Source organism: Pavona decussata, unplaced genomic scaffold, assembly GCF_977016875.1.
Source record: "Pavona decussata unplaced genomic scaffold, jaPavDecu1.1 SCAFFOLD_258, whole genome shotgun sequence".
Taxonomy (NCBI): Eukaryota; Metazoa; Cnidaria; class Anthozoa; order Scleractinia; family Agariciidae; genus Pavona; species Pavona decussata.
Genome location: NW_028145661.1, coordinates 470,293 through 483,506, shown reverse-complemented (window position 1 = coordinate 483,506; position 13,214 = coordinate 470,293). Strand labels below are relative to the sequence as shown.

At 38.1% G+C, this 13,214-nt stretch overlaps 1 protein-coding gene across 1 annotated transcript; it reads left to right on the top strand.

Moving 5' to 3' along the window:
• Positions 1-3,213: 3,213 nt before the first annotated feature.
• On the top strand, positions 3,214-11,666 carry LOC146456325 (uridylate-specific endoribonuclease B-like). Its single transcript, XM_085093245.1, has 6 exons — positions 3,214-3,544; positions 5,693-5,883; positions 8,407-8,561; positions 9,820-9,922; positions 10,273-10,403; positions 11,263-11,666. Exons 1-6 carry the CDS (start codon positions 3,495-3,497, stop codon positions 11,488-11,490), a joined length of 858 nt encoding a protein of 285 aa, XP_084949371.1. The 5' UTR covers positions 3,214-3,494; the 3' UTR covers positions 11,491-11,666.
• Positions 11,667-13,214: the final 1,548 nt, after the last annotated feature.

The window sequence follows — 13,214 nt, the reverse complement described above, 5'->3', positions numbered from 1 at the left end:
CTGCCGTGGTGATTCACTTACTCATTGTTTTAGCCCTCAGCTCAAATCTTTGTATCCCCTCTTTTAGCTTTCAAAATTTAAAATGTTGCAAAATCACAATGATTTTGAAATAAGACATCGTTTTTTCTCCAGGGCACTAAATTTTCCCCCAAGCTTTTCATTTCAATAATTGAAGTTCCAAAACATAGTTTACCAATGAACCTTTCGTGCGTCGTTGGAACCTACTCTATGGAATTGCATTACCTTATAAACGAGAAATTCAAGTCCCACTCAAGGTTAATGCATCTCAGTAACCTAAAAAAAATGACCCTACACAAAACAGTCGTAAAATATCCAAACAATAAACCAATAGCACGAGAAGGCGACGTTTTGGAAAGGCCCAAAAATATGACACCTCAATAAAATGGTAAAATGGTGACCTGCTGAGTATTGGTGTCATCCTCAGGACTGGTGTCGCATTAGGGACTTGATTGATTCACTGATTTTCATATTTCAAGTTAACGTTAACACGAAGGAAAAACACCTTAATTGATCGTAGGTTGGCGCTTTCTAACAATAAGGTTTAACGTCTTGGAGTTGCCTATACAGTCTTAGGTCCCCGTTTTAAGTGGCAAAGAATTCTAACAATGTACTCTACATTAGAGCCCCTCAACCTTCTCATAAATTGTAATAAATATTAATTACCAAGGGTGAGCAAAAATATTTTGCCTGCACAACGTGAAGTTAAGTTGACCACAGCAACAGTCCATATCGGTGTTATACTCACATCAGTAAGAAGTTAACATGACTGCAGTCAACATCTTTTTCATCTTGCCTCTTATTGCAACCACAAGGTAATTATACTTTTTTTTTTAGCCACTAAAAGAGGCTTTATTAATGTCATTTGACTTTCATTCAATCGGCGACGTTTTCTCCAAGATGACTTATCGGCGAAAAAAAAACATAGATTGTGAGAGAACAAATTTAAACTAGGGATTTTCAATTTCAACAGTTTTCAAATAGTCTTTGAAAATCCCCTGAAGTATTGAGAGAGTAAATTATCTGTTAAAAAGTTTTCATTGTAACATTCTCTTTGAGATCTTAATTCCTTAATTCGATCCTGCGGGGAATACCTGTAGCTCAAATAATTCTTGTTTCCAACTTCAACTTTTCTAAATTTACACAAAAAAATTTTCCTCAAATGGCGAAAATTGCTAATCCAAGAGGTATGGGAAAGAAAAAATTCGTTAATGAGAAGAAAGACCAGCATACTGGTGAAAGAAAAGGACAAGAACTGAAATAGAACAAAAGGTTATGTCGTCATGTTTGTAATTTGCAATCTATAATAAGAAATAGGGGATGGATAAAGGAAGATATTTGTGTTCGTTCTTTTTGAATCTCCATGTTAGGCAGCTCCTGTATTTGTTTTGTTTTTTGTTTGGTTGTTTTTGTTTTTGTATTTTGATGGGCGACTTCGTTGTTTCCCTATTATCTCATGATGAGATTTTGTCATTACTGGATAAAAGAATCGGCGATAACCACGACAACAATGATGAAGACGCCTGGAAAAATTTACAATTTCAAATTTTTGAGCTTTTGAAAGGTTTGTTGCCGATCGGCTTAACGACTGCCGATACTCCCAGACAGCCAAGTTAGTTCGTTTAGTTAGTTGTTTTAAGTGTTGTAAGTGAAGTCGTAAACATTCAAACAATAAAACAATAGCACGAGAAGACGACGTTTTGGAAAGACGCGAAAATATGACACCTCAAATGTAATGGTAAACTGCTGAGTGTTGGTGTCATTCTCAGGAGTGGTGTCGCATTAGGGACTTGATTTATTCACTGATTTTCATGGTACGGGCTAACGTTAAGACGAAGGAAAAACACCTCGATCGTAGGTTGGCTCCTTTTAACAATTAACTTTGACGTCTTCAGTGGAGTTGCCTACACAGTCTTAGGTCCCAGTTTTCAGTGGCAAAGAATTCTAACAATGTACTCTACATTAGAGCCCCTTAGCCTTCTCATAAATTGTAATAAATATTAATTACCTAGGATGAGCAAAAATATTTAGCCAGCACAACGTGAAGTTATTTTGACCACAGCAACAGTCCATATCGGTGTTATACTCACATCAGTAAGAAGTTAACATGACTGCAGTCAACATCTTTTTCATCTTGGCTCTCATTGTAACCACAAAGTAATTACACTTTTTTTTTTTAGTCACTAAAAGAGGCTTTATTTTTGTCCATTTGACTTTCATTCAATCGGCGACATTTTCTCCGAGATGATTTATTCGCGAAAAAAAAAACAGACTGTGAGAGAACAAATTTAAACAAGGGATTTTCAATTTCAACAGTTCTCAAATAGTCTTTGAAAATCCCCTGAAGTATTGAGAGAGTAAATTATCTATTGAACATTTTTCATTGAAACATTGTCTTTGAGATCTTAATTCCTTAATTCGATCCTGCGGGGAATATATCTGTAGCTCAAATAATTCTTTTTTTCACCTTCAACTTTTCTATTAATATTTTTGATAAATTTTACACAAAATTGGTTTCCAATCAAATGGCGAAAATTGCTAATCCAAGTGGTATGGGAAAGAAAAAATTCGTTAATGAGAAGAAAGACCAGTATACTGGTGAAAGAAAAGGACAAGAACTGAAACGGAACAAAAGGTTATGTCATCATGTTTGTAGTTTACAATCTATAATAAGAAATAGGTTATGGATAAATATATTTATGTTCGTTCTTTTAAATCTCCATGTCAAGCAAGTCCTGTATTCGTTTTGTTTTTTGGTTGTTTGTTTTTGTTTTTGTATTTTGATGAGCGACTTTTTGTTGTTTCCCTATTATATCATAATCAGATTTTGTCGTTACTGGATAAAAGTATCGGCGATAACCATGACAACAATGATAAAGACGCCTTTAAAAATTTACAATTTCAAATTTTTGAGCTTTTGAAAGGCTTGTTACCGATCGGCTTAACGACTGCCGATACTCCCAGACAGCCAAGTTAGTTCGTGTAGTTAGTGTAGTTAGTTGTTTTAAGTGTTGTAAGTGAAGTCGTAAAATATTCAAACAATAAAACAATAGCGCGAGAAGGCGACGTTTTGGAAAGACGCGAAAATATGACACCTCAAATGTGATGGTAAACTGCTGAGTGTTGGTGTCATCCTCAGGAGTGGTGTCGCATTAGGGACTTGATTTATTCACTGATTTTCATGTTACAGGTTAACGTTAAGACAAAGGAAAAACACCTTGATCGTAGGTTGGCTCCTTCTAACAATTAACTTTGACGTCTTGGAGTTGCCTAGTATACAGTCTTAGGTCCCGGTTTGAAGTGGCAAAGAATTCTAACAATGTACTCTATATTAGTGCCCCTTAGCCTTCTCATAAATTGTAATAAATATTAATTACCTAGGATGAGCAAAAATATTTAGCCAGCACAACGTGAAGTTATTTTGACCACAGCAACAGTCCATATCGGTGTTATACTCACATCAGTAAGAAGTTAACATGACTGCAGTCAACATCTTTTTCATCTTGGCTCTCATTGTAACCACAAGGTAATTATACTTTTTTTTTTGGTCACTAAAAGAGGCTTTATTTTTGTCTATTTGACTTTCATTCAATCGGCGACATTTTCTCCGAGATGATTTATTCGCGAAAAAAAAAACAGATTGTGAGAGAACAAATTTAAACTAGGGATTTTCAATTTCAACAGTTTTCAAATAGTCTTTGAAAATCCCCTGAAGTATTGAGAGAGTAAATTATCTATTGAACATTTTTCATTGAAACACTGTCTTTGAGATCTTAATTCCTTAATTCGATCCTGCGGGGAGTACCTGTAGCTCAAATAATTTTTTTTTTGATAAATTTTACACAAAATTTGTTTCCAATCAAACGGCGAAAATTGCTAATCCAAGACGGATGGGAAAGAAAAAATTCGTTAATGAGAAGAAAGACCAGTATACTGGTGAAAGAAAAGAACAAGAACTGAAACGGAACAAAAGGTTATGTCGTGATGTTTGTAATTTGCAATCTATAATAAGAAATAGGGAAGATATTTATGTTCGTTCTTTTAAATCTCCATGTTAAGAAACTCCTGTATTCGGTTTGTTTGGGTTTTTTTGTTTTTGTTTTTGTATTTTGATGGTCGATTTCGTTGTTTCCCTATTATCTCATGATCAGATTTTGTCGTTACTGGTTAGAAGTATCGGCGACGATCGGCGATAACAATGATAAAGACGCAAGGAAAAATTTACAATTTTAAATTTTTGAAGTTTTTGGTTACAAAAGCCGCTTCCGTTCCCCGCGAGCTTTATACAGTCTTAAGAGATGCGGGAGTTAAGTTGGAACATATATATTTTTCACTTCTGGAATGGCTAGTCATGGCTGAAACGCCAAAAAATATATATATCGAATGTGAATATAAGCCTTCAAAGATATATATAAACATACATATATATAAATATATTTTTCGCTCGAATTCGCGCGGCTTAGCTCCGCTCTGGCCGGCTCGGCCCGACAAATTTATTAACCACGCTTCGCGAGGAAAAAGCTATTTAACGGAAAATTAAACGACAAAGAGTCTATCAATTTGTGGTCCTAGTGGAAAATGTTGCACATGTCTCCGAACAAATTACAACAACAAAGCGAGTTTCAACTGCAAAATCTTCAACCGACATATCAGGTATTATTTCGGTTTCCTACACACCGAGAAAAGTTCGACAAGATTGAAGGCAAAGCTTGATAAATAAGCGACTTTGCGTAACCAGTCGGCAAATTGACGAAAATATCGCTATTTCCCCTCACAAATTCTTTAATTGACGAGAAATTTTGAACGTAGTGCACACGGTGCTCAAAGCTCACGTCAGCTTGCTAAATGTTCTGTCAGTCCGCCGTGATGTTTTTTTTTATTACTATTCCGGCGAGAGGCGTACTGAAATCAAGGTCAACCTTCCAGATTTTAGAAGGTTCGCTGTGATGGGCTTAGCGGCGGAAAGAAATGTGGCGCTTGGGTGAGCAGGCGTTTGTGGGGAGGAGGTAATACGAGTCCCCTAAAAACGACTGCGTGGGAGGCTAAGATGATAGGGGATGCCTGCGATTTCCTGTCGTCATAAGTCGTTGAAATCTGGAACAGTCGAGAAACAGCGAGATTCCCGATCGTCTGGGATTTTCCCGACATATGAAAACCAGGCTTAATCTTGATTCGAATTTTGGAGAATGAAGACTTTTGTATTTCTACCTAATTGTAATTCATGACTAGAGTCGGAGTGCGAGCGATGTTTTATGTAAGATGGCACTGACGTCCAACGACTAGTTTGTGTTGAAGGCACGCACTATTCAGAGAGGAATCACATGGTCACACAGACATCGACCCTCTCCGAGCTTTTTAGTAGAGCGAGTGGCTATTCTTAGGATGTTTACATGATATTTTCTGTAGTTTATCTAGCTTAAGAGCTAAAACACTTGGAGGAAGGTTTTCTCAAAATTCCGAGTAAGCGAGAGCTTCGGAATAGCATAACTGTCCCGCTTATATATGCTATTTTATTTTCTTTAGGCGTTTCCGACTTGCCTTTCACTTTATTCCTTCATTTCCTTTATAACTTATATTTCATATTCACACTTCCTTGCTAACCACAATGTTCAAATTGTAGTCTTATCACAGTTATTAACATAGTTTGTATATGCTTTTCTGTTTATAAACAAAGTGGGATACGAGTTCGTCGTGACTTGGGTGGTGTCTGCCAAGACATGTGGAATGCAGCTGGAAATAACATGATCGTCGGGACGGACTTAAATGTGGACACTTCACGCAATCCTCCGCCAGGAAAGCAGTTATTCACTCTAACTGCATCAGGCCAAACCAAACTAAGCAGTCAAGTATACGTTCAGTTCAAGGGTAAACTAGATTCTGTTTAAAATAATCGTGTGACTCTTTTTGCTTCTCCTAAAAATGAGGTGATGACGATTAACGTCGCCTGACGTGCGGATTATCTCGGATAAATTAATTAAAACCAGCAAAAGACTAAAATGAATTACATTAACCCCCCCCCCCCCCCCTTCCCCCCCAATCCCGCGGAAAAAAATCACAGTTTGACACGGTAATGTGATAATGTGAATAATAACACGTCATACCAAACTCCTGTTAAATCAAATTTAAAGGGAGAGTTTCACGGTTCGACGCATGTGCGAGCGATAACGTAAGAGCTGTCAAGCCAATTGTTTTTGGACCAATTAGAAGCGAGTACACAACACCGGCGGGATACGGTGGGCAAGTCTTATAACTTGCTGGCATAAAAATAAAACTGAGCGGCCAGTGTTTCGGTCACGTTTCAGAAAGAAACAAAAAGGCTGTCCATGTAAAACACATGGGGATTTTTGCAGGCTTCGTGCATGCCCATGACATTCAAGAAATTTCCAGAACTTACGAACTTATGCGAACGTATACGGTTATATTTTAGTACAATGTCGATATCTCGCGGTATCGACCTTTTTTTATTACGCGCGGTGCGAGAAGCCGAGAAGCTCCTTTAAACTTACGTACTTAAATCCAGTATGTCATCAGCATTCAGTGATAAACTTACTATAGTGTGTTCGTTCGCGCTTGACCGTGAACATCGGCCTTTAAGAGAAGCGACGAGGTTTGGTTACAAAACATTAACGTTACATTAAAGTTTTTCGTGCTCCTCCATTTGCCCTGGGACAAGCCTGTAAAGCGGCATTAAGTCTCTGGTAATCTCGTGCTCAGGGCCCGATGAACTCTAATCTCTGATTAAAAATTAACCGAGGTTTTTGTCTCGCTTATTAAAAATGTTTTTAAAAGCTAATTTTAAGCAAACAGTAAAGAAAAGTCGACGTCAAAACTCAGAAGCACAAATCTTTTTGAAGAGTCTTTAATGATTAGCAAGAGAGGATGAAGGATTAGTTATTTAGCTCGAATCAAAGTTTACGTTAACCCGGGATTAGCTTAATCAGGCTTTGAACAGCTGGGCCCATACGTTTTGTCTTTGGAGAAAACATCTGGTAAAATCGGTCACGTTCCTAAGTCTGGCTGACCAATGAAAATGGTACGTGCGCGCGACTTTTCAGATCTTTGATTGCACTTGCGTAGACAAATCGAACTTGACACTTTTGTCCCCAGTCCGTGAAAGTCGCTTCTTGTATCGATTTAAACTTGTCCTTTTATTAAACTGCGACAAGTCCTTAACTGAAACAAAATGTTCCATAGTGTTGACTCTGCTCAAAGTTTTGTTTTTTTCTTGGCAATCTGACGCGTACAACTAACTTATACGCGGAATACAACACGGGCACTTTAGGCACCATCGTCAACAAACTTTAGTGGCGACCTTTTTTTCCAGAAACTTGAAATCATTGATTTTTTTGTGAATACAGTAGATGAAATATTACCGACATCTATGGCGACAAATTGATCTTAGAAATCTCTCTTGTGCCAATTCGTGAGCAAAGTCTTTTCCTACATATGTTGACCTCATGCTCATGCAGTTGTGGTATGTGTCACACATTTCTGACACATCAAAACGGATTTTACCAGATGTTCTCTCCCGAAGAGTGAGAGGATCTGGGTACGAGATTGAGTCTCTTGGATATGGAATGGTAAGTGATGCGAGGTCTCAGTAATAGTTCATAAGAAAAAGGAAGAGACAAAATTCTGTAAAAACCATGAGTCAAACAAGGCAGTAAGTTAGCAATGGTGAGTTACCAGTGGTGAGTTAAGACCTGTGAGTTGCAAGATCTTGAAAATTCAAGGTCTTGCCAGCGCAACCCGACCATATGATAACTCACTGCTGTAACTCACGAAGGATAACTCACCAAATTGCAGGTCCCAAATACGGTGGTTTTTTTACTCATTTGAGTATTTCAACCTGTCACATTTGCAATGTTATATATAATAACAATTAAAGGTGATTCGTTTGCAACATATCTTGCATGGTCTCAGCCCTACAAGACACATATTAACCTCAAATTGTGCAATGACGACGACGACGATTTGATGGTGATCAGTTATATACACTTACTACAGCACATTCAGTTGCTGTGGCAGAATATATATTAAATGCACCTTACAACACTGTGCACCAGATTGCTTGATGGTATACTACCTTACCCCTGCTAACGCCCAGTTCAAATAAATGTCGTGCAAAAATGTCGTGCAAAAACTAAACGCCCTTTTTGCGAATAACTGATGGGGACAATTTTCGCCAGTTTTTAAAACTAGACCTCGGTGTCTTAATTGGTGCTGAGCGCACGTTTTATCGAAAACGTACGCAAACCACCATACCCACTTAAAATTTTAAGACATTTCTGAAGGTCAATGACTGGCTTCTGCCATGATTGTGCTTGTCGTTGTTTCCTTTTGTCATATTTACGCTCTCTTTCCTTTTCTCAAATATACGTTATGAAGCTCTTCTTGATAACTACGTTTTGGATGAAACAAAGCCAGACCCAAGCGACACACAGAAGTCACAAGAGGAAGACAAATTTATCAACACTATCGCTGTCAAAGGGGGACCTGTGGATATTGCTTATAAGTACCTCTTTGCAAACGATAAAACCATGGTAAGCTCAAGTAATGAAAATAAACGTCAATACTTCGGTTAAAAAAAGAAAACAGATTGCGAAAGGCAGGGCTGTCAAAATCCTGTTGCCCCGGAAACATCTTCTCATGTGGACAATAAAACGTCATACCAAAACGTTGCCAGATAAATTTTAGGAATAATCACCAGGCCTGATGGTGTTTGCTTTGACACAGTCGAAAATGGCGATTCAGTAAAAAAACAGTAATTGAATGTAATTGCAACGACCACTGCGACAGAATAAAAGTACAGGGTCATGTAGTAAGGGATCTAATCAGCAACAAAATTGTGGAACAAATAACCTTAAAAAGAGAGCAAGGATGATTTAACGGTTAGGGGAAAATGGCGCGCAAGTCGCCGCTTAATAGGGTTTACCGCCAAATTAGGATAATAAAAATATTTCAACCGGAAAAGCTTCTTCACTAACAGGTGAAATACATAAATGTCTTAGTCTAAGATAGGAAGAAGAATTACTAAATTAATAAATTAATAAAAAAGCTAAACAATATCATAAATAGAACTGAAAACTGTTATACGTAGAAAAGAATTAAAAAATAGATCTAAAATGGGATATACTTTTGGAGGTTCTCAGGTCTCTGTTCAAAGTATTCCAATCTTTTGAAGTCATGGTAGCACGTTCTTTGCTCAAGTCCCCGATTTCGTTTTAAAGATGAAGTCTAAAATCGCCCTTGCCTTGATACGTGTACTGTACTCTACTGTACTGTACTGTAATGTGCTGTACTGTATGCGTCCTAAATTAGAAAAGGGCGCATTATGACTGTCTTTTTTTTTCGATAAAACGTACATTGACGACTGTTGCACATAATACAACCTGCTAGTAAAAATGTTCAACTTTCACCGCTAACTGTCGCCAAGAAACTGATCACTTTAAACGTCGCACTATTCGTCTCAAGAAAATGCTGTAATGAGGTATCAACTTACAAGAAAAAGGGAAGTGAAGCTTAAAAACAAAGAAAAGACTACAAAGAAAATAATAAACTTTCGCTCAGCAATATAAACCTTCGTTGTTTTGTTTATATAGAATAAAAATCCCGAAATATCAATACCGTTACTCGCCAAAACTTTCCCTTTTTCACAGACTGTGGCTAAAGCACTGAATAGGTGAGCGGGGGGCATGACTTCGGCTGTCGTTGAGGACTCAATATTTATCTTTGTTGTCCATAACTTAAGTTGCATTATTTACAACTGTAGTCTTTTAAACAATTGTTATGTTTGAACAGAACTTAAACGCCTTCAAGGCAGTGCTGAAGAAGATGTGGTTTTCAAAATATTCCAAAGGAGGGAGCAACCCTACTTACTCCGGATTTGAACATACATTTGTCGGTAAATATATCTTAAACTTATTCTGACGAATTTGAGAATAGTCACTAAAATATGCATTTTGACGTACTTTCTTTCAAGAGCCTCAGGGGCCTGTTAGATAGGGCCGTCAGTCTAGGCGAGAAAGGAAATATGGTTAATGGTTAACATTTAGTATCTAAATTGCATCTATCTTTAGATAATCTCCAGGTTTCCATTGGCTTATACAAACGTTTCCGAGAACGCGCGATATATTTGGATTGTTTTAAACTTTTTTGTCCAGAATAATATTGAAGGGCAAACAGCAGATGCTCTCCCCTCGTTGATTTAGTTCAAAGCAATTTTTAACAGAAAGCCATCGATTGAACCATCAGGTGAACTTGGCTTGGACAAGAAGAAAACGGTGGTGAAGGGCCTTCACAACTGGTACCAGTTCTACCTCGAACAGTTAGCAGGAAGACTGAAGCACACTCCACCGCCAAATGTAGTCAACACCAGTAAACAGGTAAAACCAGCCTTATGCTTAGTTAAGCTCTTCGTCACATTTTAGTTGCGTAGGGCGCGATTCAACGAAAGAAAATATGTCAAAACTCACAGGAATTAACCAACAACAAGCAAACAAGTGTTAGTAACTATGGTAACTATTGGATGGTGTTTTAGCAGTGAAACCACTCGACTTCGACTCGTGGTTCCAATAAAGTTTTGAACATTTCATGACGTCGTTTTATGGTCTATAAGCTGTCGATTTGTTAATTGGCAGCTCGCTGATTTCCACGTGTTGTTCATTGGCAGTATTTTCCCAGGAAGCACGGCAATATTGAATAACGGTTCTAATGAGACCTTTGGAAGCCTTTTCCGCAGTTAACATTAAAATAGCTGTAGGGCTTGAGTCAAGTTTGTTAATTAGGTAGTCGACATGATTGCCCCTGCCAAGGTGCCTGCCAAACGTCACATCCAGCAATTTTTCATTGATGGCTTCTCCAAGGAAGTTACTGCGAGAAAGTTCCAAACTAGGATTATCGGTGTGCTACAGTTTTTGTCCTATGGCAAGGAACAAATCCCGTTTGATAACACTTTATTTAACAAGAAGTTTGTTTGCATGTTTAAGGTTATGCTGCAGTTTGTGTTTGATGTGATCAGTGCTGTGATCACCCGCCCACAGTGTTGTATCATCAGCGTATTTAACAACGTTATCAGTCGAAAGACGTAGTGCTAATCGTTCTTATAGAATGAAAGAAACTCGCGTTAGGCGCCCTAAAAATGATTAATTCAATTACATTTGCAAACCGTATTTAAATGCCTGTGGTGAGTAGTTGCACAATCCATGCACGGTACTTGCATGATCATTTGGGGTTTCTTTTCAGCCGCCATTTATAAAAGTGGCGTTCAACTGGAACGGCGGTAGCAAACCTCCAGGCAGCAGTTTCTACGTGGGTACAAGCCCTGCCTTTGAGATAGCTTTGTATACCGCGTGTTTCTTTAGAGAACCCGGTGACTGCACCTGCAGTATTGGCGGTCAGCAGCTCATGATAAAGGCCATTGAAAGCAACAAGAATCGTGGAATGGTGCTCACATCCTATCCTGTGGCGTAAATGTTGATTGGTTCATCAGCTTAACGAGGTGTTCCTCAGATTTTCGATCCATCGGTCCTGCTTTTGTCGATAAATCTACGTCCTCGATCATTGAAACTTCCAATTTCACAAGTTTTCCCAATCACTCCCAAGTAATTTTCTTTTAACTGAAAAGTGAATAAACAAGGGAAATATAACCTAACCAGGGATGACGATGTTTTGTACTTTTGTTTGTTTGTTTGTTTTATAATAATTACTGTTATTGTTATTGAACGTTCTTTCCTTCAAAAATTCAATTCAAGTAACTCCGTTAGTCAAAAAAACTGGAGTAGACTGAGATGCTTAGGTGAAAGAATAGAAACTCGTTTGTTAAAGGCCGTTCAGTGTCTTTGCATAATCCGTGGCCAACTTAAGAGCGGATGTCTGTAAATATCAACCAGAGGTGTGCAATAGCGAAAAATTCAAAATTCTCAAAAAAATTCACAACATAGCCCACGGTAAACTATTGCAAGAAATACATGCTTTACTTCGATCCGATAATTATTTTTGATGTGAGGCTATGATCTTGAATTCACCGCTCCTGAACCGGGTTTTCGGTGTCTGACACCACATGTTGCGAAGACCTTGTTTTAAAAATCAGACCAGTTTTGTTCCAAACGAAAAACATCCAGTCTGATAAAGTACATAACTATGGACATCATGAATGGTATGTTACTCATCTGAAGTGAAAATTAAATATTTAGGAGATTTTTCAATATTTACAATTTTTTAAGCGATTTCTCGTGATGCCAAATTGACAAATTTGCGAGGCTATAATCATCAACTGGTACATGGCGTTGAGGATAAAGATTTACACCACGTGAAAGAGCATCACTTCTTCTAATAAAATCCGCTTTCAAAACTATGGGCGACGCAAAAGGAAATTTTTGAGGCCGCGAATTACAAGTAGTACTTTAGTGAAATTTGAGCTTTCAGTCACGGCATTCCGTTGCTAAAACTCAGATAAACACAACATGAAAACGTTTCAAACAACAATGGTTTATTAATTCTTGCTACAGGGCACTGCCTGTGCATGACCCATGCTTACAAGACTATTTTCCTTGGTTTTCCATCTTTTAGGGGCAGTGTCAAAAGATTTTAGCGGAGTTCAAAAGCCGTACACGGGCCAGTTTACGTTGTCAACCGGTCGCAACACTAGTAAATATGGAATAAAATGAAACCAGGACTTCTTTCATTCAGTCTTACTTTGAAAAAAATGGAGCAAATAGCTAAGAGTGCTATATAATTCATACCTTTGAGCAGCCACACTGGATGTTTAAGAAATATGGGACATCTATAGGTGACATCGTAACACTTTAGGCCGTTTATACATTTGGTCAATCTCGTACCCAGAGTCTTCAGGCTTTTTGGTCAGCGGGGCAACGCCGGGAAGACTCTGGGGACATCGAATTTTATTACCGCAGGATTTCTGCGGTGAAACAATGGAAACCGTTACGGAACAGCCAATCAAAAAAATTGAATTTTTTCGATGTCCCCAGAGTCTTCCCGGCGTTGCCCCGCTGACCAAAAAGCCTGAAGACTCTGGGTACGAGATTGATATTTGGTCACAAAGATTGTGTTACATAAAATTTCACCGGTAGACCGCTGACCTTGCACGTACGTACGCCCTTGTCCACGGGATAGAAAGCGATGTTTCGTCCAGCTAGACCCCAAAGACAATTAATTATATAATCAGTTCAAACTGA